Genomic DNA, 26,260 nt, shown 5'->3' with positions numbered 1-26,260 from the left:
TCACTCAGCAGGTTGTATTTATTCATTAGTGTTTTGTAACTGATTCTAATATTTCTGAGAATGATGACAGCAGGAAAATGGATCTGTGATTCTCTCTGTCTTCTGCATTATCTTTCTTCAGCAGACACACAACTCTTACCTGTTCGAAATAATCTGGCAGTTCCTTGACACGAATGACTCATTTGTTATGTTTCAGAGAGCTAGTATGCAGCATCAAAACGGAGATTTGTACTTAATCTATGCTTGCTGACGTACTCATTATGTTTTGTACAGTGTTACAGACTTCATGCTTTGTACTTTACTATTACATCATTGTAGTAAGTGCATTAATTATTTACATGTTATATTTGTTTTTGAAATTTTTTGTTAATTAATTTCCAATACTTGTTAAACACTCATTCACAAAGTTAAATATGATTCAATAAAAAAAATTTTAAAAAAATGTTACTTATCTAGCGATGGCAGGAGAAACACAAAAGTTGTGAAATGCGCAAGCTTTTGGAACCAGTGGCTCCTTCTTCTGGCAGAATGGTTGAAGGGAAAAGAAGAGGGATGAAAGGAAAGGAATGGCAAGGTTTAAGAAATGGGGAGAGTTATGGAAAAGTTGCCCAGGACATTGTGTCAAAGGAGACTTACTGAACAGGATGAGAAGGGGAATTTTTTCATAACTCCCCACATTTCCTAAATCTTGCTAGTCCTTTTCCTTCATCTCTCTTCCTTTCCCTTCAACCCTTCTGCCAGGAGGAGGAGGAGGCACTGGCTCCAAAAGCTTGCACATTTCCATAACTTTTATCAGCGTTTTCTCCTGTCACTCCTTGTCGAGTAGATTTTCTTTTACCTTATGAGCCATGGACCTTGCCGTTGGTGGGGAGGCTTGCGTGCCTCAACGATACAGATAGCCATACCGTAGTTGCAACCACAACGGAGGGGTATCTGTTGAGAGGCCAGATAAACGTGTCGTTCCTGAAGAGGGGCAGCAGCCTTTTCAGTAGTTGCAGGGGCAACAGTCTGGATGATTGACTGATCTGGCCTTGTAACACTAACCAAAATGGCCTTGCTGTTGTGGTACTGCGAACGGCTGAAAGCAAGGGGAAACTGAAGCCGTAATTTTTCTCGAAGGCATGCAGCTTTACTGTATGATTAAATGATGATGGCATCCTCTTGGGTAAAATATTCCGGAGGTAAAATAGTCCACCATTCGGATATCCAGGCGGGGACTACCCGAGAGGACGTCGTTATCAGGAGAAAGAAAAGTGGCGTTCTTCGGATCGGAGCATGGAATGTCAGATCCCTTAATCGGGCAGGTAGGTTAGAAAATTTAAAAAGGGAAATGGATAGGTTAAAGTTAGATATAGTGGGAATTAGTGAAGTTTGGTGGCAGGAGGAACAAGACTTCTGGTCAGGTGAATACAGGGTTATAAATAGAAAATCAAATAGGGGTAATGCAGGAGTAAGATTAATAATGAATAAAAAATAGGAGTACAGGTAAGCTACTATAAACAGCATAATGAACGCATTATTGTGGCCAAGAGACACACGAAGCCCACGCCTACTACAGTAGTACAAGTTTATATGCCAACTAGCTCTGTAGATGATAAAGAAATTGATGAAATATATGATGAGATAAAAGAAATAATTCAGGTAGTGAAGGGAGACTAAAATTTAATAATCTTGGGTGACTGGAATTCGACAGTAGGAAAAGGCAGAGAAGGAAACGTAGTAGGTGAATATCGATTGCGGCTAAGAAATGAAAGAGGAAACTGCTTGGTAGAATTTTGCACAGAGCATAACTTAATCATAGCTAACACTTTGTTCAAGAATCATGAAAGAAGGTTTTATACATGGAAAAACCCTGGACATACTAGAAGGTTTCAGATAGATTATATAATGGTAAGACAGAGATTTAGGAACCAGGTTTTAAATTGTAAGACATTTCCAGGGGCAGATGTGGACTCTGACCACAATCTATTGGTTATGAACTGAAGATTAAAACTGAAGAAACTGCAAAAAGGTGGGATTTTAAGGAGATGGGACCAGGATAAACTGAAAGAACCAGAGGTTGTACCGAGTTTTAAGGAGAGCATAAGGGAACAATTGACAGGAATGGGGGGAAAGAAATACAGTAGAAGAAGAATGGGTAGCTTTGAGGGATGAAATAGTGAAGGCAGCAGAGGATCAAGTAGGTAAAAAGACTAGGGTTAGTAGAACTAGTGATACGATAGATACTGCCTACAGGAAAATTAAAGAGACCTTTGGAAAAAAGAGAACCACTTGCATGAATATCAAGAGCTCAGATGTAAACCCAGTTCTAAGCAAAGAAGGGAAAGCAGAAAGGTGGAAGGAATATATGAGTCTATACAGGGGCGATGTTCTTGAGGACAATATTATGGAAATGGAAGAGGTGGTAGATGAAGATGAAATGGGAGATATGATACTGCGTGAAGAGTTTGACAGAGCACTGAAAGACCTGAGACAAAACAAGGCCCCGGGAGCAGACAACTTCCATTAGAACTACTGACAGCATTGGGAGAGCAAGTCCTGACAAAACTCGACCATCTGGTGTGCAAGAAGTACGAGACAGGCGAAATATCCCCAGACTTCAAAAAGAATATACTAATTGCAGTCACAAAAAAAGCAGGTGTTGACATCTGAAAATTACTGAACTATCAGTTTAACAAGTCACAGCTGCAAAATATTAACGGGAATTCCTTACAGACGAATGGAAAAACTGGTAGAAGCCGACCTCGGGGAAGATCAGTTTGGCTTGCGTAGAACTGTTGGAACACATGAGGCAATATGGACCCTACAATTTATCTTAGAAGAAAGATTAAGGAAAGGCACACCTACGTTTCTAGCATTTGTAGACTTAGAGAAAGTTTTTGACAATGTCGACTGGAATACTCTCTTTCAAATTCTGAAGGTGGCAGGGGTAAAATACAGGGAGCGAAAGGCTATTTACAATTAGTACAGAAACCAGATGGCAGTTATAAGAGTCGAGGGGCATGAATGGGAAGCAGTGGTTGGGAAGGGAGTGAGACAGGGTTGTAGCCTCTCCCCAATGTTATTCAATCTCTATATTGAGCAAGCAGTGAAGGAAACAAAAGAAAAATTCGGAGTAGGTATTAAATTCCACGGAGAAGAAATAAAAACTCTGAGGTTTGCCGATGACATTGTAATTCTGTCAGAGACAGCAAAGGACTTGGAAGAGCAGCTGAACGGAATGGACAATGTCTTGAAAGGAGTATATAAGATGAACATCAACAAAAGCAAAACGAGGATAATGGAATGTAGTCGAATTAAATCGGGTGATGCTGAGGGAATTAGATTAGGAAATGAGACACTTAAAGTAGTAAAGGAGTTTTGCTATTTGGGGAGCAAAATAACTGATGATGGTCGAAGTAGAAAAGATATAAAATGTAGACTGGCAATGGCAAGGAAAGCGTTTCTGAAGAAGAGAAATTTGTTAACATCGAGTATAGATTTAAGTGTCAGGAAGTCGTTTCTGAAAGTATTTATATGGAGTGTAGCCATGTATTGAAGTGAAACATCGATGATAAATAGTTTGGACAAGAAGAGAATAGAAGCTTTCGAAATGTGATGCTACAAAAGAATGCTGAAGATTAGATGGGTAGATCACATAACTAATGAGGAGGTATTGAATAGGATTGGGGAGAAGAGAAGTTTGTGGCACAACTTGACCAGAAGAAAGGATCGGTTGGTAGGACATGTTCTGAGGCATCTAGGGATCACAAATTTAGCATTGGAGGGCAGCATGGAGGGTAAAAATCGTAGAGGGAGACCAAGAGATGAACACACTGGACAGATTCAGAAGGATGTAGGCTGCAGTAGGTACTGGGAGATGAAGAAGCTTGCACAGGATAGAGTAGCATGGAGAGCTGCATCATACCAGTCTCAGGACTGAAGACCACAACAACAACGACAACAGCCAATTAAATTATATTTTCAATAATTGATTATTTTCACTGAGACTTTGACAAAGTTCGCTAGTTTGTGAGGAACATGTATTACTTTGTCCCTCTTCCTCCTTAAAACGTTATTATGCTTTTGTTTTGGTCTCCCCGCTTCCTGACTTTCCCAAGACTGTTTTGCCTTCATTCTGTGCTTTGTGTATTATATTGTCATTAAATGATTCTTTTGTATCTGTCAGTAGTCTCCTATACCTCTAGTTTTACCTACAGCAGAAATATAAGAACTCACACTCATTATTACATTTTCATGGAAGCGGGGTACTTTGGGATCTGGGAGGAATTTCTAATACTGCTGTTATTCACTGATCAGTATTTTTGGAAACGCCTTTTCGAAGTTCAATTTAAATAATGCTTAGAACATAGAAAATTTCACATTTATGTTTATTTCTCTACACTCTTCATTTCAGCTTTGGTTTGCCGATTCTCTTAAAAAATCTTACATACAGACTTCTGATAGGTCTTTTGTATGTCTACAGTTAGAGGATTTTTCCCATACCTGTTTTACAGTTTTCAGACTGAAATTTTAATAGTCCAAGATCTTTTACAACAAAGACTAACTTGGTTGGTTTATGGGGATTTGAATGTGCTGAAATTAAAAATGACAATTCAAAATCTAGATTAGCTTGCTTGGTGTTGCACCACTGGATTTCCATTTATTCCAATTACTATAAATTTTTTTAACTGACAAAAAATATGAAACTTTGAATAATGTCCAAAATGCCAACTCCAGATATTTTGCTCAAAAACCAATTGAAATCTATTGATCCGGCACTGAAAATTTACACACTAGATGGCAAAAGGTTGTTGATAATGAGGGTGATTACATAACTGATTAAAAATAAAAACTTGTTATCAATTTATCTGTTTGAAGTTAATATATAAAAATTGCCCAATGAAGTCCACTGATCAGTTATCTGAGGATGTGGTCAAGGTTGTCACCTATATTACAATGTGCCTCTTACAACTATGTGAAACACAGCATTCCTGATATTACAAGGAAACAAAAGTTAAAAAAACAGAAATAAGTATGTAACAAATGTCGTATAGCACGAAAACAGGAGCTATAAAACAAAAATGATTGCCACTTTCATATTCAATATACCAGGCTCTGTAGCGATTTTGTATTTCTTCTTTGGGTAAAAATTTCATTGCTGAACAATGTTGTCAGTGCTGTTGTAGTTACCCTCATTGCACTGTTGACCAACAGGGACATGCCAAAACTCGAGTATATTGTTGTGTGTGTTACTAGTTTCATCTGTATTTATGTCTCCACATAAAATTATGTTGATCTTTTTAGTTGAGGTTTTATCTAGAACTTCTGTCAATTTACTAGAAAAAAGTATTAACATTCCCATTAAGTGATCAAAATATATGCAAAACAATTACTTTCTTCCTGATTTCAATCCCTGTTAGTTCAACAGCTCACGTTTCAAAGTGTTTTACTTCACCACTTGTGCTGAGGTAGTAGGGTTGTGATTTAAACTGTACTCCTTTCCTGACATACATGCACAATACTCCGCCCACTCAAGAAGTGGTTAAGGCAAAATTTTTAAACTGCTGGGGTTACTCTTCAGGCAGGGTAATGTTTGGTCAGGGTTTATCCCATAAGTGGCCCAAGATCTATCCCATGTACTTCCACGAATCAGCTGCACGAACCAACCCTTTACAGTCTCTGTTAGGTATACACCACATTTAGTGAAACTCCATCCAGCAACAGCCCCATTCGGAACCCGGGCAACATGTGCAAACTAAGCTACTGTTAGTGCTGTGTCCAAACTGTTCCAGTCCCTCGTACCTAAGGAAGTATATGTCCTAATCCTCCGACATCACGTAACAGGCTGCGCGTTAACTGTTTTGACAGTCCACTAATCAGATTGTGAAAAAAAGAAAATGTTTTTCAGTATTTCCACATTCTTTTTTCTACTGGTATTCTGAATTTTTTTTGCACTTAAGCCTAATAGCAGAAACTATACAGGAGCTGGGCTATTATAATATCATACCTGCCAACCTTCAAAAACAAAAAATCAGGAGATTCAGTTTTAAAAATCAGGAGATATGAAAGATCAAAAAGCTGTGGCTCATTTTTGTATACACCTAAGACAATTGAAAAGTTTTCCTTTAAGGCGCCACAAAGCTATATAATGGCTTTAAAAAAAAAAAAAAAAAAAAAAAAAAAAAAAAAAAAAAAAAAAAAAAAAAAAAAACAACAACATTGGAAATACCCAAAATGTTGATTCCGTAACCCTTATTTGTAATTACGCCCAGCTAATTGCTGTTAGATTGGGATGTTTTTTGGCATTAGAAAAAAAAAGTACAATTGCCATAAAACAGCATCCACCATGCTGTTTTGTGACACACATGAAAACTGTAAAAATAGGCTTGCCAACTGGTTCTCCGGTGTATGCTGAAATCTTAGCACAACCACTTATTTTTTATTTTTCAGGGGCAGCATCTACTTTCTCCTCGTAAGATTTCACATGTTATATCTCTGCACGTTCAAAGTTAGCTAGTATTACACATTTTCAGGGAAACTATGTCATTACAGAAATTCATAAAATTCTTATATTTGACTCTAGCTATGTAGCCTATTAGTATTCAGTATTAGCGAGAAACATTGGAACAATCATGAGAACATGTACAATACCTATCTTCTCACAGGTGAAGTAGAAGCTACTTCTGCAGTAGGAAACACTGCAGAATCTGAATAATGACGACGTACTAACAAACTAAAACGGTTACCAAATAAAATAGTAGTTCACTCTAAAAATGTTTCGAGATAATACACATTAGTGTTCTCACTTATTTAACAATGTTGTTATCCGTTCACATCAAGGTCTGTCATTAGCTCCTTAATTAAATTTCCAATACATGAAGAGGATGGAGAAAATATTGTAACACACAGGTATAATTATCTTCTCACGAAACACTTCACATTTCTATTGATTTAAGGAACTGAATGTTGAAGACTTAGCCTTTCTGAGAAATTCTTTGTTGAAGGTTTGCTGAAAGCAGTCACCCTGTAGTCTTGATTTTACTGTCAACAATCTCTCCAAATTTTCATCACCGGTAGATGATCTAAACTGTATCCTTGTTTTAGTTACTTGACTAAATATCCTCTCACATTCTGCATTACTATGAGGGACCGTTAGAATACCTAACATAACACGAATTAATTTGTCAAATTTTAGGCGCCCATCACTATTTCTTAGTTTTCCTATCAGAGACCACTGCACATAAATTCTTTCTTCCCTTAAGATTTCATCCGGTATATCATATCTGAGATGCACAAAACTGGGATTGAAATTCATCCATGGCTTCATGCTGTTTACCTGCATCTGCATTCAATACTACTGGAAACTTTTCCACAAAATACTTTAGGGTAGAAAAGGATGCATTGGAAACAGATCTGATTTGCACAACTGTTGCATTCTTCAGCATTTCACTCTTCAATGGGAATTTGTGAACCATGTAGTCACAGGCGGCAATCAAGTATTTCCGAAGAGATGAGAAGAATTCCACCTTCTCATCATGCTTGAGGCAATCCACAAGTTGAGAAGTACAACCGCCAATGACCAAATCACAATCATCCTTCTGGTTTCTTCTGCTGTGGTAATCAACCTCAAAAGGAGAACAGGATTTTATCACTATAGGTAGTACAAATTTAGACATCAAATTCTGTAACGTGTCCAGCAGCAGATCTTGCAGTAAATGGATGTGAGGTAAACTTGATTGTAAAATTACATTTGTTTTGTCAAATGTAGGTATAACATTTGACAAAAACAGACACAAAGCCATATTTAAATATGATGACAGAAACATAAAAATCCTTTCTTCACGAGACAGGTTGTACTTAACTGGGGAATCCTGTTTACTTATTTTTGATGTAGACGAACATGGAATTGGCAATTCACTAGCTCTATTCCTTGAAGAGGCACTACTCTCCATTGGTGACTGTTTCACCTTCGGTATATGATAAGTGTGGAGACACCGAAGCTGATCATTCTTACCAGACTTCACTTCATAATTGAGCAGGCTGGGCAAAGGCTTCCACTGTTCTAGTAACCGACGTAAACATTTGTTCACAGAAAGGCAACAGGTGCACATATGCTTCAATATTTTCTTCATCTCGACATCATATAATTTCTGAAATTCTTTCAGTTTCTCCTTTCTCTTTGAGCTCTTTTGCAGAAAAATTTAACAAATGGCAGGGACAACCAACAACAAAGAGGTTAGGCATATGATTTTTCAAGAGACCTGCAACTCCGTTTTTCATTCCAACCATTACAGGGGCATTGCCACAACCTATTGACAAACAGTTACTGAGTGTAATATTACATTCCTTCAGTGTGTTGAGAAGAAGTGTTCCTACTTTCAATTTTTTGGGTGATCTTATTATAAACGGTAACAACTATGGGATATAAATTAGCATCCCCTTTGTTACTACCGTCCGTTGCAATAGAAAATGGCCATTTTTGTCAAAATGTCTACGATTTCTTCTTTTTCCTTTTTTTGCCATTTATCCAATAATTGCGACAGTTTTTGTCCTTCCGCAGCTGTATTTTTTCGCCATACTGCAATCCGGGAACATTTTCCAGAACAGGTGACTCGCATGGTCAGCGCAATTAATCGACAAATTATGTTCTAAAATAAAAATAAACATTCAGCATTTATCACTCTACCACTTTCACTTTTGTCGCTGAATTCCAGTTTTATTATTGTTACTGACGCACTTCAAATTGTCTCGGTGCTTTTTTGTTTCCACATGTTTAGAAACATCACTTTTTCCACCATGTGATACACAAATATCACATCGGCAAACGGTACAAAAAGCGAACAACGGGCCTTTCCTCGACTCGATAATGCACGGAAACTGTTCCGAAAATTGTTTTAAGAAGACGGAGTTATATTTTTTGGTCCCAAATCAAAACACTACGACAATATGCATCAACACACGTCCAAGCAGAACACTATGCACTACCTAGGTTACTACATGACACGTGCACTCCGGGACACGGGTACATCTTCAACAAAATGCGCGGGAAACAGGAAAAATAACTATCGATATATAAATCGCACGTGACTTCCTGATTTCAATAACGTCGATACGTGTCGATTAAGGTCGACTAATACGCAACGAATTCCGGCAACTGGGGAGAAAAAAAAAAATACTGAAATGGCGGGTTTTCAAAAGAAATATCGTAAGTTTGACGATAACTAGTAAAAATCGGGAGAAATACTGGCATAATCGGGAGGCGGGAGAAAAAGTGGAAAATCGGGAGTCTCCCGCCTAAATCGTGAGAGTTGGCAGGTATGTAATATGCTGTAAAATCACAGGGAAACAGAATGGTCAGCCAGTGCATACCTTCCAGTATTGCTGATAAATACATTTGAAAGTGAATACTATACTCAGGTTTCGAAACTACTTGTTCCTTTCTCAGGTATGAAAGGATAGGTTCAAGAAAGGTTAGAATAGAGCAGCTGGCCACTCAGACCATTAATGAGAAGAAGGAAAAAACAGTCCTGAAACCTAAGAACAATTTTTTCACTTTCAAATAGATGAATTGGCAATGCAACAATTTCCCCTCAATGAAAATGATGGCAAAGAAATTCAGTTCTATGGTTTTCTCATGTGAATTCAGCTTTTAATATAATATTCGGCTGCTCCATTAAGAATAATATTCTTGCAATTACCTATTTCCCTATACAACTTTTTTTATCCACATCTATGTATGTACTTTGCAAGCCACCATATGGTGTATGATGTACAATACCATGTACCACTACTAGGCATTTCCTTTCCGGTTCCACTCACAAATAGAGAAGAGGGAAGAATGACAATCAATACACATCCATATGAGCCCTAATTTCTCTTATTTTGTCACTGCAGTCCATATGTGAAATTTATGTCATGTGCAGTAGATCCGTTCTGCAGCCAGCAGTACATTCCTGTTCTATGAATTTTCTCAATAGTGTTTAAAAAAAACTTCATCTTCCCTTCAGAGATTCCCATTTGAGTTCACGAAGCACCTCTGCAACACTCGCGTTTTGGTCAAACCGTCAGTAAGAAATCTCGCAACATGCCTCTGAACTGCATCAAGCTCTTCCTTTAATCCAACTTGGTGTGGATCCCAAATGCGAGCAGTACTCGAGAATAGGCCACCCACGTTCTATACGCAGTATTCTTTGTAGACGGGCTACACTTTCTTAAAACTCTCCCGAAAAACGAGAAGCTGACCATTCACCTTCTCTACTACCGTCCCTTCGTGCTCGCGTCATTGGCAGGCACAGATTGCTGCTCATCCTAGCTATCAGATCCTATCACACTTCCCTGGGGCACTCCTGGCTATACCCTCTTCTCTGACAAACATTGGCAGTGAAGGACAACTTACTCGATGATGTAGCATCACACAAATATGTCCAATACAGTTGGATCTACTTTGCGTCACGTGAGTGTACGGGAGTCGAAACAAGTGACGTCGTATCAACTTGAGATTTTTTTTATAGATGTAATAAATTTCTAAATTTTATTGATTATTTACAGAGCAAAGAATTTAATTATGTACAACATTTAGTAGGTAATGAATTTTAATGAGATAGATATAAATATGTTTTGACATAGCAAATCTCCCTGTTGCATTATGCACAATATGTTTTTCTCTTTGTAAGAACAAAAACTTCTGTGTTGCTCGAGTGTGCGATCAAGTAGTCGTCAAGTGCGGATCTGCTGTAACTTTCACGAATGGGCATAGAATTGTTAATTTACAACCTGGAGTTGATTTAAAAATTATTCTAGGGAACCATGGCCCGACTTTAGTGCAAACAAATTACGCACAAATTCTCAAATATCGGTGCGGAGTTTAAAATGCGCAACTGGATATCGGGCGTTATCGTCGCATGTAGGAATTCAGTAACATTAACGGCAATTTACGGACATTAGCTTGATAATAACTATCAAAGACTTACGTGAGTGGTGTAGTAATCGTCTAGATGCTTAAAGCAAGCGAGAAGCACTTTACCGTCTGGATACGACAAATATTAATCGTTGCATAGTCAACTTGTTGATACGTTGCTTAGCAACTCATAAACAGACAGTGATAGAATTACTGAAACAATCTTTTAAGTATCAATGACTACTACACACATCAGAAACCAATTACTCTAACTGTGAGTGACTTCTGGATTGGATGAGGTGTTTTTTATTTCAGGTAATTGGTATTAATAAACTTCTTTCGAGGTTGTAACTTCATCAATGGTGTCGCACTCATTAAGTTTAGTAGAACGATAGACAGTACTAGCTACGCTTTTTATAGTTTTAAAAGAAAAGAGAGCACATACCTGTTTTTCTATTGAGAAATGTTCGTACTTCAGTCATCAGTATTCTCAAACCGGAGGCACAAGTGACGCTCTCTCACAGCACTACGATATCGTGAACCACCACAAACGTGTGCACCCTTCTCACTGCATTTCTGCACGGGAACCCTGAGATATAGCCGCGGTACAAAGGAGGAAGAAAGAAGAGGGAAGATCAGCGAAAGAAACGGAGCTGAGAGAGAAGGGGAGGTCACAATTCTATCAGTAAAGAAGTCTTCGAACCACTCGCACGTCTGGAAACCTATTCCATATGCTACTTCAGTGGGGCACTGTGTCATATGCTTTCTGGAAAGCTGGGAATTGGAACCTGCAATGCTTTAGCAACAGTTCCAAAAGACTAACTCTGTGAAATCCTCAATATATACTACACCAATTCCCTCCACTTGGCATTTTCTCGGATATTTGAATGTCTGACATTGCCTCGAGTTTCTGGTGGCTGCTACATTCGTTTAGCAGCGCAATTAAGAACGGACATGATATGCCGCGCAATATAAACTAACTGCTCACTACTATCAACTGTGCGAGTGCCTGTACTGTTTCAGAGCACTGCAACTGGGCTAGAGAGATGTTTTGGTAGTAACGAGGAAAAATTATATTCAGGTAAGGAAAATTCTGCTTCACCTCTTCTGCACTCCTCCACTTCAGGAATGCACCGCTACGTAATCCTTCATCAGCAAAATTTCATGTTTAAGACAGACGACACAGTAATAAATTTGTATTTTCATTTGTTGTTTATTCATAAACAGTACCATCTTTTTTAATTTTACGCAGCATAAAAAATTGTGATATACATATTCCGAATGACAAAAATGTTCAAATAAAGAAAATGCATACACACACCCACAGCAACCACAGTCCGGACATTTAAACAAATAGCTTTACACAATGCTTGTAACATTGAACTCAATATTAAATGTTGACACTCTTTGTAAGGACAGTATGTAACTCTTGTCACTCGATGCATACAATCTGCAAAATACTTCCTTAAACTTACCCCTTTTCAGTAAGGTACCAGGAAAAACTTGAGACAAACATGTTATTAACATGCTTAAAAACTTTTGCTATTTATAGCAAGTGGACAGGCCTGTTCACAAGTAATACATCAACAGGCACTCACATATAACAGAATTTAAACAAAATAAACAAACTGAATTCAAAGTATATTCCCATACGATATTTTGGATTATTGGCAAAATTGGAACTCATGGAAATGCAAGTGTAAGTCAAGCATTACACAGGGCGTAGCAACTTCACACTAAAATTATTTCAGCATTAATCAACACTGTCCCACAATTTGGAATGTTAGATGCTGCACTCAAAATCCACTATCTGTAACTGCAAATCAAGTATATATCTAGCAATTGTCACTGCTAGAATCTCAACACCTCGAGAAATAAAAATTTGGCCAACTAGTCTAAAAGGACATCTATAGCTGCAGTGGAGATTTGAACCTGAATGTTAGTCCTTCCGGGAAACAGACATGCGAGAAAGTATATTGTCAAATTCTCTGAAACATTACGGACAGGATGATCTTAAACTAGACTGACGAGGGTACAGAGGATCTGCATTCTCAAATCTATCTTCTCATCCAGAGATCTGAGCCTCTAAACCTGGATTCCTGGATAGGCGGCTCATCCGAGCCTCTGAATCTTGAGTCACAGGATAATAGTTGATCTGAATCTTTGAACCTCGAGTTCTCAGACTTATCACGGCTTTGAGTCATGTGCCTGGAATCAAGAGATGGCATCAAATACGAAGCTGTATACCTCGTCCTTTTAGGTGAAAGGGGATCCGAAACTACAGACATTCTCTTACGAAGCTGAGATTGATCTGGGGCACTGTAATCAGTCTCTCGAGGCAACCGACGGTCAGAAGTGCCGGGCTCTCGACGGTCAGAAACACGGCCGTCCCGACGGTCAGAAGTACGGGGCTCCCGACAATCAGAACCGCGAGGCTCCCGACGGTCAGACGTGCGGGGCTCAGGACAGTCAGACGTGCGGAGCTCCTGATGGGCAGAAGTGCGGAGCTCAGGACGATCAGAAGAGTGCTGCTTGAGACGGTCTGAAGTGCGGGCCAGTAGGCGTTCTGAGGCACGAGGATCAAAACGGTCTGAAGTGCGCGACAGTGGGCATTCAGAAACACGGGGATCAAAACGATCGGAACTACGGGGCACCAAGCGTTCTGAAGCGCGGGGATCAAAACGGTCTGTATCACGAGGTTGTGCACATTCTGAAGCGCGGGGCTCCCAGCGTGAAGAAGCAGAAGCCTCCCGATGGTCCAAAGTGGAAGACCCCTGATGGACTAAGGAACCGGGTGGTGCCAGATTATCAGGATGGCGGGACCCACGACGGTCCGTCTGAAAGCGGGCCAGCCTGCGGTCCGCCGAAGAGCGGGCCAGCCTGCGGTCTGCCGAAGAGCGGGCCAGCCTGCGGTCCGCCGAAGAGCGGGCCAGCCGGCGGTCCGCCGAAGAGCGGGCCAGCCTGCGGTCCGCCGAAGAGCGGGCCAGCCTGCGGTCCGCCGAAGAGCGGGGCAGCCGGCGGTCCGCCGAAGAGCGGGGCAGCCGGCGGTCCGCCGAAGAGCGGGGCAGCCGGCGCTCCGAAGACCTGGCCACCCATCGCTCCGCAGACCTGGCCACCCGGCGGTCCGCAGACCTGGCCACCCGGCGGTCCGCAGACCTGGCCACCCGGCGGTCCGCAGACCTGGCCACCCGGCGGTCCGCAGACCTGGCCACCCGGCGGTCCGCAGACCTGGCCACCCGGCGGTCCGCAGACCTGGCCACCCGGCGGTCCGCAGACCTGGCCACCCGGCGGTCCGCAGACCTGGCCACCCGGCGGTCCGCAGACCTGGCCACCCGGCGGTCCGCAGACCTGGACACCCGGCGGTCCGCAGACCTGGACACCCGGCGGTCCGCAGACCTGGACACCCGGCGGTCCGCAGACCTGCCCACCCGGCGGTCCGAAGACCTGGCCACCCGGCGGTCCGAAGACCTGGCCACCCGGTGGTCCGAAGACCTGGCCACCCGGCGGTCCATAGAGCGGGCCATCTGGCGGTCAGAAGAGCACACCATCTGACGGTCCAAAGAGTGGGCCTTCAGACGGTCTGAAGTAGTGCGTCTTCGAATGTCTGAAGTGGGGGACTTCACATGTCCCACAGCAGGAGACCCCCGACGGAACAAGGTACGGGGTGCCACATGGTCTAAAGCAGGAGATCTCCTGCGGAACGAGGTGCGCAGTATGACACTGTCCAAAGAAGGCGATCCGCGACGGGTGAGCGCACGGGGCGCCATACGATCTGTAGCACGAGGCTCAGTGTGGTCTGCAATACGGGATTCCAAACGTTGTAAATTATGGGAGCCGAGATGGTCTGAACTGCTGGACAGCAAACGGTCCACGCGGCGGGGCTCCAGCTGGTCTGAAGCACGGATCTGCAAACGTTGGGCAGCAAGGGGACCCAAACGCTCTGTAAAGCAGGGCATTAGAAGGTCCACAGAGCGGGGCTCCAGACGGTCCTTAGGGCGGGGCTCCAGATGAGCCAAGGTGTGGGACCCCCGACGACCTAACGTGCGGGGCTCCAGATGGTCGGAAGGGGGTGCCCACAGGAAGTCTGAGGCGTGAGACCACCGAGAGTCCGAAGCATGAGACCACAGAAGATCAGAAGCACGATATTCCTGTAGGTCGGTGGTACGGGACTCCAGGCGGCCAGAGGCGCGGGGCTCCAGGCGGCCAGAGGCGCGGGGCTCCAGGAGGGCTGAAATGCGAGGCTCCCGACGATCAGAAGTGGGAGGCTCTCGATGGACAGAAGTGCGAGGCTCTCGATGGACAGAAGTGCGAGGCTCTCGATGGACAGAAGTGCGAGGCTCTCGATGGACAGAAGTGCGAGGCTCCGGACGGTCCGAAGCACGATGCTTGTGGCGGTCAGAACCGCGAGGCTCGTCCCGGTCAGAACCGCGAGGCTCGTCCCGGTCAGAACCGCGCTGCTCGTGCCGGTCAGAACCGCGCGGCTCGTGCCGGTCAGAACCGCGCGGCTCGTGCCGGTCAGAACCGCGCGGCTCGTGCCGGTCAGAACCGCGCGGCTCGTGCCGGTCCGATGCGCGAGCCTCGTGCCGGTCCGATGCGCGAGCCTCGTGCCGGTCCGATGCGCGAGCCTCGTGCCGGTCCGATGCGCGAGCCTCGTGCCGGTCCGATGCGCGAGCCTCGTGCCGGTCCGATGCGCGAGCCTCGTGCCGGTCCGATGCGCGAGCCTCGTGGCGGTCCGAAGCGCGAGCCTCGTGCCGGTCCGATGCGCGAGCCTCGTGCCGGTCCGATGCGCGAGCCTCGTGCCGGTCCGATGCGCGAGCCTCGTGCCGGTCCGATGCGCGAGCCTCGTGCCGGTCCGATGCGCGAGCCTCGTGCCGGTCCGATGCGCGAGCCTCGTGCCGGTCCGATGCGCGAGCCTCGTGGCGGTCCAAAGAGCGAGCCTCGTGCCGGTCCAAAGCGCGAGCCTCGTTGCGGTCCGAAACGCGAGCCTCGTGGCGTACCGAAGTGTGACGCTCGTGGCGTTCCGAAGTGCGACGCTCGTGGCGGTCCAAAGCGTGCGGCTCGTGGCGGTCCGAAGCGCGAGGCTCGTGGCGGTCCGAAGCGCGATGCTCATGGCGGTCCGAAGCGCGATGCTCATGACGGTCCGAAGCACGTGGCTCATGGTGTTCCAAAACATGATGCTCACGATGATCCGAAGCACGAGATTTGTGATCAACTAAAGCATGCGGCTCTCGACGGTGTGGAGCACGAGAGTCGCGATGGTCCGAAGCGCGAGACTCCTGACGGTCCGAAGCGCGAGACTCCTGACGGTCCGAAGCGCGAGACTCCTGACGGTCCGAAGCGCGAGACTCCTGACGGTCCGAAGCGCGAGACTCCTGACGGTCCGAAGACACCCGACGGTCTGAAGTGCGGGACACTCGATGGTCTGAAGTGTGAGACACGCGACGATCTGAAGTGCGAGACACCCGACGGTCTGAAGTGCGAGAGTCACTATCGGTAAATTTGAGTTCACGGCGCAGTTGTGTATTCAGCTTCCTCCATTCCGACATCAAGATGAATTTAGCTTGTGATAAGCCAAGGAATAATTTGAAATTCCTTGCCTTCAAATGCTCAAAAGATTTGTCATCGACCCAAAGAGTCACCCTTTTCCTTTTGTCTACCTCTGCCTCTCTCTTGAGGATTTTCCACTTGGCAGTAGAGATATTTTTATTTTGCTTCTCAAACAATTCCACAATCTGCTTGTAAGTTTTCTTATTCAGCCCCATTCTCTCGTCCACCCACAAAATCAACCTGGAACCTTTCAACGTGGTCTCCGCCTGAGCAACCAGTAGTCTGGCTCCCGGCCACGGAACAATCCTTTGAGCAGTACTTTGAAGCCACGCATGTGTCGCCCTGTTCACACAAGTGAACACCAAGCCTCCATGCTCGTAGTTTGTCGCAGAAAACTGGATAGGTTCCCCCTGGTCAGACAAGTTAATGCTCTTCACAAGCACAGTCTCTACCACTTCCGCCTGCTCCTCCGTCATCTTGACATCTGGAAAACCTTCGAGTACAACAGCCAGCTTCATCGAGACAAACATTTCCTCCTTTACTTCCACTTCTCGATCAGTACCACCACTTCCGCTTTTGCCGGCCTCTTTAGTTACAGGAGCACTGGCATGAGTAAGGTCACTAGACTCTACTTTCAATCTGTGTTTTTGCAGTACAGGTGCTGCTGCTTCGTCAGTACTAGTTTTTAATTTTTTAGCACCCCCATTAATAATTTCAGTCTTTTGGTTAGCTTCCTCTAGTTTCCGCTTCTTTCGTTCAGTTTTTGATATCACTCTTCCCCTTGCTGCCTCACATTCTTCTCCCTCATTGTGTTCTTCCATCCGTTCAGAATTCTCACCTCTCGATGTTTCCATTTCTTCTTTCACAGGAACCTTCGTCACGTGTCGTTCCTCTGAAATATTCTCAGAGTTCTCTGCTGAAACCGTATCTGCACTCTTTGTGACGGGGATGTCTGGTGCACACTTATTTGCAAGGTTCGAGATCTCCGCCTCTGCAGCAATGTCGCCCCTTCCTGAAACTGCTCCTTCTGAGCTGTTTTTGGACGGGTCGGTTTCCCCAGTGTCAGGTACGGCAGCCGAGGTCCTCCCTGTTGCGAGTTTAGAAGAATCTCCCTCAGCAACTGTGTCTTTATCACTTACGAGGCCCGAGGTCACCTCATCTCGAGGTCCCCTCGTGCCAAGTTCACGCTTAGTCTGTTCTGAATCCCGGGTCGCCTCACAGTGAGGTCCCCTGGAATTCTTGGCATCTGCTCGTTTGGAGCTAATTTCAGATTTTTTCTTTATGATCCCACGAGACGCTGAGGAAAGTGTGGACCACCCGGGCAGAGCCCCGCGTGCCCGGGCTAGGCTGGATACTCTGGGAGGGCGCCCGGTATCCCAGAGGCCCCGTTCGAGGCACAGCTCCCCTGTGCCACGCACCCCTCGGCACGGGTCGCACCACACCTTGGGTTGGGGGGCAGTTTAACGTCGTGCCCAGGACGGTGGTCAGCCGTTGGCCTATTGTAAGTTATAAAAATTTCTCACAATCTGCAAAATTGGAGCGTGTTCTCTAGGGAGGATCCTATTTGGGATGGTAGAGCCACGCCTTTTACCTATCCTCGAATTTACTTACTCGACTGACGATCTTAGCAAAATCGTGACCACAAAAAACACCTACTCAACAGCGAAAGTAAGGAAGGTCGCACCACTGACAAAAACCGTTGAACTGATATTCCGGGAAAGATGTTTCGGCAGAAGAAATAAAGGCATTCTTTAGTGTTACAATGAACAGGCTGGTGAATTTGAAGGTGGAATTACATGTCTATTTTACTGGATTGGCTAGACCAAATTCTATTCTTCAAGGATATTTCTCTTGTCTGCAGTTCTTGCAGACATACAGTCTGATGCATTTAGCTTCTCCTGCTGCAGCTCACAGGAATTTGCATTTTAGAAAGGGAAAGTGAAGTTCATTAGTAAATATATAGACAATAGATATAAATAACTTTAGGGAGAAATGTGGCTGTACATGAGAGCAAAGGTAGTTTCAAAGGCCGGATTTAATTCAAGTGCTATAACCCAGAAAAAGTAAACAGAGTGGGGCCACTGAACGTTTGCCCTCTGTGACTCAGAAAATGGTTGTGTGATCTGTGAGCCACTGCAGTGGCATAGTTTTTCACATCTACAACAGGTTCTACACAACCCCTAAACTTGCTAAGGGCATACGTGAAATGAAAATCTAACAAAGACAGTTATGAAATCTAAGAAAGGTTTCCACCTCAAAAAGAAGAAACTTCAGCAATATGAGATGGGTGCATAACAGTCTAATATGCAAAGGATGTCTGTCTTACCCCAACAAGATGTTAGTGAGCTGATCCGTACTCCACGTGTTGTGGAATTACAAAGTGGTTGTATAACTGGTGTCAAAAATTATTCTTTTGGCGCTTAGAAACTGCAATTGTTAACACCTACAACAAATGAGGAGGAGAGAGAACAGGACACAAACATTTTTCCTATAGGAGAAATCTCAACACACAGTTTGTATGCACAGTTAGGAATACACATTCAAAGAAGTCAAGGAGAGTCATCTGCTCCTTATACAGGGTGTTTCAAAAAGGACTTTACAACTTTGAAAATTCATATATATTAATTCATAGTACAGAGGTGATTGTAGGGAAATACATCAAGTTTTGTCTCGCATAGTTTGCTAGTGCAGAATCACACCGTAAGAAGTGCTAGCGGCAGTTGCGGTAAAGACGGCTGCCTTCACTGGACCTGAGTGTGCTAGCTGTTTGTTTTGGTTTGAAGAATCAAAGTCGGCAACAACAGTTCAGCATAATTTCAATACCAAGTATGCTAATGATCCTAGTAGGCCTACAATTTATGACTGGCATAAATGTTTTGTAGAAACAGGGTGCTCAGTAAGAGACAGGAATTCATCAGGTTGTCCAAGCACATCTGACGACATCGCCGAGCGAGTGAAGAGTGAGACAATGTTTTATCAACAGTCCTACAAAATCGACCCGTCGTGCATCTTGCGAACTGCAAATCCTTTTTTGCGTGTATCGAGAAACCGTTTGCAATTGAAACCGTACAGATTGACAATCGTTCATGCAATAAAAGATACTGATAAAATTGCTTGCAAGAACTTCTGTGCGGGTACGTTAAATCGATTACATGAGGATGAACATTTCTCGGACAAAATCATCTTTTCTGACAAGTCGAATTTTCACTTAAGTGGCAAGGTTAATGCACATAACTGTAGGATTTTTGGGCAATGAAAATCCACATCAAACATTGCAACATGTTTGTGATAGCCTTAAACTGAACAAATAGTACGGCCCCTTTTACTTCCGTGAGAGAACCATCAACAGGATAGTGTACCTGGATATGTTACAACAATTTTTGGTACCATAGATCGATGAAGATGACCGGGAATAAAATGTTTACTTCGTGCAAGATGGTGCACTACCTGGCTGACATCTGGAATTTTCACAGTGACTGCATTCTAGGTCAACAGATTGGCTGTTATGCGCCAATTGCATAGCTCTAAAGTTGCCCAGACCTGTCACACTCAATTATATATACATACATATATATATCTAAAAACAAAGATGATGTGACTTACCAAACGAAAGCGCTGGCACGTCGATAGACACACAAACAAACACAAACATACACACAAAATTCGCTAATTTCAAGTTGCCGCCACTCATACCTGACCTGTCATTCAACATCATCTTTGCCTCTGCACTTCCGCCTCGACTGACATCTCTGCCCAAACTCTTTGCCTCTGTATATGTCTGCTTGTGTCTGTATATGTGTGGATGGATATGTGTGTGTGTGTGTGCGAGATGTGTTTCCCTACAAAATAACACTAAAACCAGTTCTAAGTTCTTTCAATAAATTTATATGAATTTTTTAAGTTGTAAAGTCCTTTTTGAAACCACCCGTATTGGGGAGAGGCTGAAAAGAACGATGTATTTTAAGAGACAAAATGAAAAGAAATCTACACAGGATTGTGTGGCCTGCAGGACAAAAAATGAAAAATGGAGAGGAAAGAAACCATTACATACTGTAAAACACGCACAAGGAAGCCTCGACTTCATCCCGGAGGCTGCTTCACGAACTATCGTACCGAAATCTATTATAAACAAAAAGTAAACACTAATACATAAAACTATGTACCAAGCAACCTACAATAAAGTCAGTGGAAAAGCTCACATTTAGCTCTCTCTCATTTCAAACACCACAATATTGAAATCAATCCATAAAACTACACTGTGCAGTCGAAAGCATCCGAATGTCTATTGGATGACAATAACACAGGATGTGTCCCAACCTTTGCCTGTATGACAGCTTTGACACTGCTGGTACACTTTCTATCAGGTGGAATGATTGTCCTTTCTTCCTCACTGGCCAAAACCAGATAAGGCAGAGATGTTGCAAAGTTAACTTTCTAATTCATCCCAAGAGTATTCGAATGAGTTCAGGTTGGGACTCTGAGCAGGCTAGTCCATTACAGGGATGTTACTGTTGCGTAACCACTCCGCCACAGGCTGTGCATTATGGAAAGGTGCTCGATCGTGTTGAAAGGTGCAATCGCCATACCCAAATTGCTCTTCAACAGTGGGAAGCAAGAGGGTGCACAAAACATCAGTGAAGGCCTGTGCTGTGATAGTGTTACGCAAAACAACAAGGGGTGCAAGCCCCTTCATGAAAAACACGACCACACCGTAACACCACCACTTCTGAATTTTACTGTTGGCACTACACACACTGGCAGATGAAGGTCACCGGGCATCCGCCATACCCACACCCTGCCATCGGATTGCCACATTGTGTACCGTGGTTCATCACTCCACACAATTTTTTTCCACTATTCAATCGTCCAAAGTTTATGCTCCATACGCCAAGCAAGGCATCGTTTGGCATTTACCGGTGTGATTTGTGGCTTACGAGCAGCCACTCGACCATGAAATGCAAGTTTTCTCACCTCCCGACTGAATGCCATAGTACTTGCAGTGGATCCCGATGCAGTTTGGAATTCCTGTGTGTGGTCTGGATAGATGTCTGCCTATTACACATTACGACCCTCTTCAACTATCGGCGGCCTCTGGTGCACAACAGACGAGGTCGGCTCGTACATTTTTGTGCTGCACGTGTCCCTTCACGTTTCCACTTCACTATCACATCAAAAACAGTGGACCTAGGGATGTTCACGAGTGCAGAAATCTCGCGTACAGACGTATGACACAAGTGACACCCAATTACCTGACAGCTTTCGAAGCCTGTGAGTTCCGCGGAGTGTCCCATACTGCTCTCTCATGATGTCAAATGACTACTGAGGTCACTAATATGGAGTACCTGGCAATAGGTGTCAACACATTGCACCTAATATGTGAAACGTATGTTTTTGGGGGTGTCTGTACAATTTTGATCGATTACATAATGGTAAGACGGAGATTTAGGAACCAGGTTTTAAATTGTAAGACATTTCCAGGGGCAGATGTGGACTCTGACCACAATCTATTGGTTACGAACTGCAGATTAAAACTGAAGAAACTGCAAAAAGGTGGGAATTTGAGGAGATGGGACCTGGATAAACTGAAAGAACCAGAGGTTGTAGAGAGTTTCAGGAAGAGCATAAGGGAACAATTGACAAGAATGGGGGAAAGAAATACAGTAGAAGAAGAATGGATAGCTTTGAGGGATGAAGTGGTGAAGGCAGCAGAGGATCAAGTAAGTAAAAAGACGAGGGCTAGTAGAAATCCTTGGGTGACAGAAGAAATACTGAATTTAATTGATGAAAGGAGAAAATATAAAAATGCAGTAAATGAAGCAGGCAAAAAGGAATACAAACGTCTCAAAAATGAGATCGACAGGAAGTGCAAAATGGCTAAGCAGGCATGGCTAGAGGACAAATGTAAGGATGTAGAGGCTTACCTCACTAGGGGTAAGATAGATACTGCCTACAGGAAAATTAAAGAGACCTTTGGAGAAAAGAGAACAACTTGTATGAATATCAAGGGCTCAGATGGAAACCCAGTTCTAAGCAAAGAAGGGAAAGCAGAAAGGTAGAAGGAGTATACAGAGGGACTATACAAGGGTGATGTTCTTGTGGACAATATTATGGAAATGGAAGAGGATGAAGATGAAAGGGGAGATATGATACTGCGTGAAGAATTTGATAGAGCACTGAAAGACCTGAGTCGAAACAAGGCCCCGGGAGTAGACTACATTCCATTAGAACTACTGACAGCCTTGGGAGAGCCAGTCCTGACAAAACTCTACCATCTGGTGTGCAAGATGTACGAGACAGGCGAAATACCCTCAGACTTCAAGAGGAATATACTAATTCCGGTCACAAAAAAAGCAGGTGTTGACAGATGTGAAAATTACCAAACTATCAGTTTAATAAGTCACAGCTGCAAAATACTAATTCTTTACACACGAATGGAAAAACTGGTAGAAGCCGACCTCGGGGAAGATCAGTTTGGATTGCGTAGAAATGTTGGAACACGTGAGGCAATACTGACCCTACGACTTATCTTAGAAAATAGATTAAGGAAAGGCAAACCTACGTTTCTAGCATTTGTAGACTTAGAGAAAGCTTTTGACAATGTTGACTGGAATACTCTCTTTCAAATTCTAAAGATGGCACGGGTAAAATACAGGGAGCGAAAGGCTATTTACAATTTGTACAGAAAGCACATGGCAGTTATAAGAGTCGAGGGACATGAAGGGGAAGCAGCGGTTGGGAAGGGAGTGAGACAGGGTTGTAGCCTGTCCCCCGATGTTATTCAATCTGTATATTGAGCAAGCAGTAAAGGAAACAAAAGAAAAATTCGGAGTAGGTATTAAATTCCACGGAGAAGAAATAAAAACTTTGAGGTTCGCCGATGACATTGTAATTCTGTCAGAGACAGCAAAGGACTTGGAAGAGCAGTTGAACGGAATGGACAGTGTCTTGAAAGGAGTATATAAGATGAACATAAACAAAAGCAAAACGATGATAATGGAATGTGGTCCAATTAAGTCGGGTGATGCTTAGGGAATTAGATTAGGAAATGAGACACTTAAAGTAGTAAAGGAGTTTTGCTATTTGGGGAGCAAAATAACTGATGATGGTCGAAGTAGAGAGGATATACAATGTAGACTGGCAAAGAAAAGGAAAGCGTTTCTGAAGAAGAGAAATTTGTTAACATCGAATATAGATTTAAGTATCAGGATGTCATTTCTGAAAGTATTTGTATGGAGTGTAGCCATGTATGGAAGTGAAACATGGACAATAAATAGTTTGGACAAGAAGAGAATAGAAGCTTTCGAAATGTGGTGCTACAGAAGAATGCTGAAGATAAGGTGGGTAGATCACGTAACTAATGAGGAAGTATTGAATAGGATTGGGGAGAAGAGGAGTTTGTGGCACAACTTGACTAGAAGAAGGGATCGGTTGGTAGGGCATGTTCTGAGGCATCAAGGGATCACCAATTTAGTATTGGAGGGCAGCATGGAGAGTAAAAATCGTAGAGGGAGACCAAGAGATGAATACACTAAGCAGATTCAGAAAGATGTAGGCTACAGTAGGTACTGGGAGATGAAGAAGCTTGCACAGGTTAGAGTAGCATGGAGAGCTGCATCAAACCAGTCTCAGGACTGAAGACCACAACAACAACAACAACAACAACAACAACAACAGTGTATTTTTATTGCTCTGACAATGGATGATGGGACTGGGCTACAACTGGTTTTCCTGTATAATACAATGATATAAATGATTAATGACAATGCAATTTTAGCCCTCGTGCAGGTGTTTTTGTTAACATAAGCAAGCACGAAGGGTACTTCGTACATGTGTAAAGAATATCTGTCTTTATGTTACCGAGGTAAACACGTGTGAGCAATATTACACTTTAATCTCAGTTTAATGAAACAACTATAAACTAAACTTACATTATACGAGTTAACACTGTTTAATTAAATAATAGTAAAATCGACTTTCACATCATTCTTTTACAACGGACTGGCGTCATCCCACAGTAATGACCCACTAGGAGCATTAAACAGCAAAGCTGCAACCAATCCCAGCCAACGGTTTATTCGATTACTAATTATCTCATAGACAACTGCCTCGTCGTAGAATAGGGCTGCTACCTCGTAATCCAGTTCATTTTCTCTATTTTATATTACTGCTGCTCACTCGGACGTATGACACCACCACTTATCACTGTGTTAGCTAAAGCAATACCGAAGGACAGATACGGGCTCACAACTGTGAAACGACAACGGAACATTACACACACGGGCACGCCCACTCGAGGGTTAAGAACGGGAAATCAGTCGCGACCTTTCGATAAGGCTACCTGCGCAGAAGACCTTTTATTTGCCGTGCACAATTTCGGCAGTGGGTGCCCTCATTTTACAGTTACACGTTCAAACTCTTCCATCTGACTGCCAGAGGGTATAGTGTTTCACACTCTACATCCTAGCTTCCAGTCACACAATATCCAGTGGCATCGCTCTTTACACCACTTCGAGAGTCATTTACAGCCGACTACAAAAATGTACACCACGGGAGCTGCTCGACCGAATACCCCATTCTTTTAAATGCCCTATGCACAGTCACTGTGGTAGCCGAACTGACGGGAGCACTTTGTAACTCGCATACGATTCCTTCTACCGATTTCTCGTCTTTTTTTACAACCACCTCTAGCAATGCTCGACAAGAGTGCCACTTCACGAGCACGTCGACTGTCGATGCGAGCAGTTTTAGAAGGGTCGAAACGATGCTGACAATTCTGTTATTCAGACGACGTGCAAAGAAAACATAGTCCACATTCGAAGTCAATGTGCTCTCCTGACACACTCACCCTGCTGCTACTGCTTCTACTGACAACACAATACTGCCTGCCCACTTCTACACCGACAGGTCTGGCTCTCTTAGCTCGTACTGATAATCTCCGAGTTACTTACTGGTGTCCAGATACTTCTGATCGGATAGTGTATTTCCTTCTCAAAATAAATGAGACACGGGGAGTTTGAGCCTGTGAAAATGTTGGCACAGAAAGGGTTAACTTCCCTTCTATAAATTCAAAGCACACCACCTACTGTTACCGTACTATCGTCACGCTGCACAAAGGTACTAGGGGCTATCCAAAAGTAAACTGAATTGTAAAATGTGGATCTACATATACATCTACATCCATACTCCACAAGCCACCTGACGGTGTGTGGCGGAGAGTACCTTGAGTACCTCTATCGGTTCTCCCCTCTATTCCAGTCTCATATTGTTCGTGGAAAGAAGGATTGTCAGTATGCCTCTGTGTAGGCTCTAATCTCTCTGATTTTATCCTCATGGTCTTTTTGCGAGATATATGTAGGAGGGAGCGATATACTGCTTGACTCCTCGGTGAACGTATGTTCTCGAAACTTCAACAAAAGCCCGTACCGAGCTACTGAGCATCTCTTCTGCAGAGAGTTCCACTGGATTTTATCTATCATCTCCGTAGCCCTTTCGCGATTACTAAATGATCCTGTAACGAAGTGCGCTGCTCTTCGTTGGATCTTCTCTACCTCTTCTATCAACCCTATTTGGTACAGATCCCACACTGGTGTGTAACATTCAAGCAGTGGGCGAACAATTGTAATGTAACCTGTAACCTACTTCCTTTGTTTTCGGATTGCATTTCCTTAGGATTCTTCCACTGAATCTCAGTCTTCTTTACCGACGATCAACTTTATATGATCATTCCATTTTAAATCACTCCTAATGCGTACTCCCAGATAATTTATGGAATTAACTGCTTCCAGTTGCTGACCTGCTGTATTGTAGCTAAATGATAAGGGATCTTTCTTTCTA

At 43.4% G+C, this 26,260-nt stretch overlaps 2 protein-coding genes across 2 annotated transcripts in view; both read right to left on the bottom strand.

Annotated features, from left to right (window-relative positions):
* The window catches only part of LOC124554214, a 95,279-nt gene that overhangs the window by 35,718 nt on the left and 33,301 nt on the right, over positions 1-26,260 (bottom strand). The gene's annotated exons all lie outside the window — the stretch shown is intronic.
* On the bottom strand, positions 12,073-17,885 carry LOC124554213. The gene is made up of 2 exons (XM_047128281.1): positions 13,814-17,885; positions 12,073-13,732 (listed from the first exon to the last, which is right to left on the bottom strand). Exons 1-2 carry the CDS (start codon positions 17,278-17,280, stop codon positions 12,937-12,939), a joined length of 4,263 nt encoding a protein of 1,420 aa, XP_046984237.1. The 5' UTR covers positions 17,281-17,885; the 3' UTR covers positions 12,073-12,936.

The sequence above is a fragment of the Schistocerca americana genome, chromosome 11, assembly GCF_021461395.2.
Source record: "Schistocerca americana isolate TAMUIC-IGC-003095 chromosome 11, iqSchAmer2.1, whole genome shotgun sequence".
Classification (NCBI taxonomy): domain Eukaryota; kingdom Metazoa; phylum Arthropoda; class Insecta; order Orthoptera; family Acrididae; genus Schistocerca; species Schistocerca americana.
Note: the sequence above shows the minus strand (reverse complement) of the source record. Positions and strands in the feature narration are given on the sequence as shown.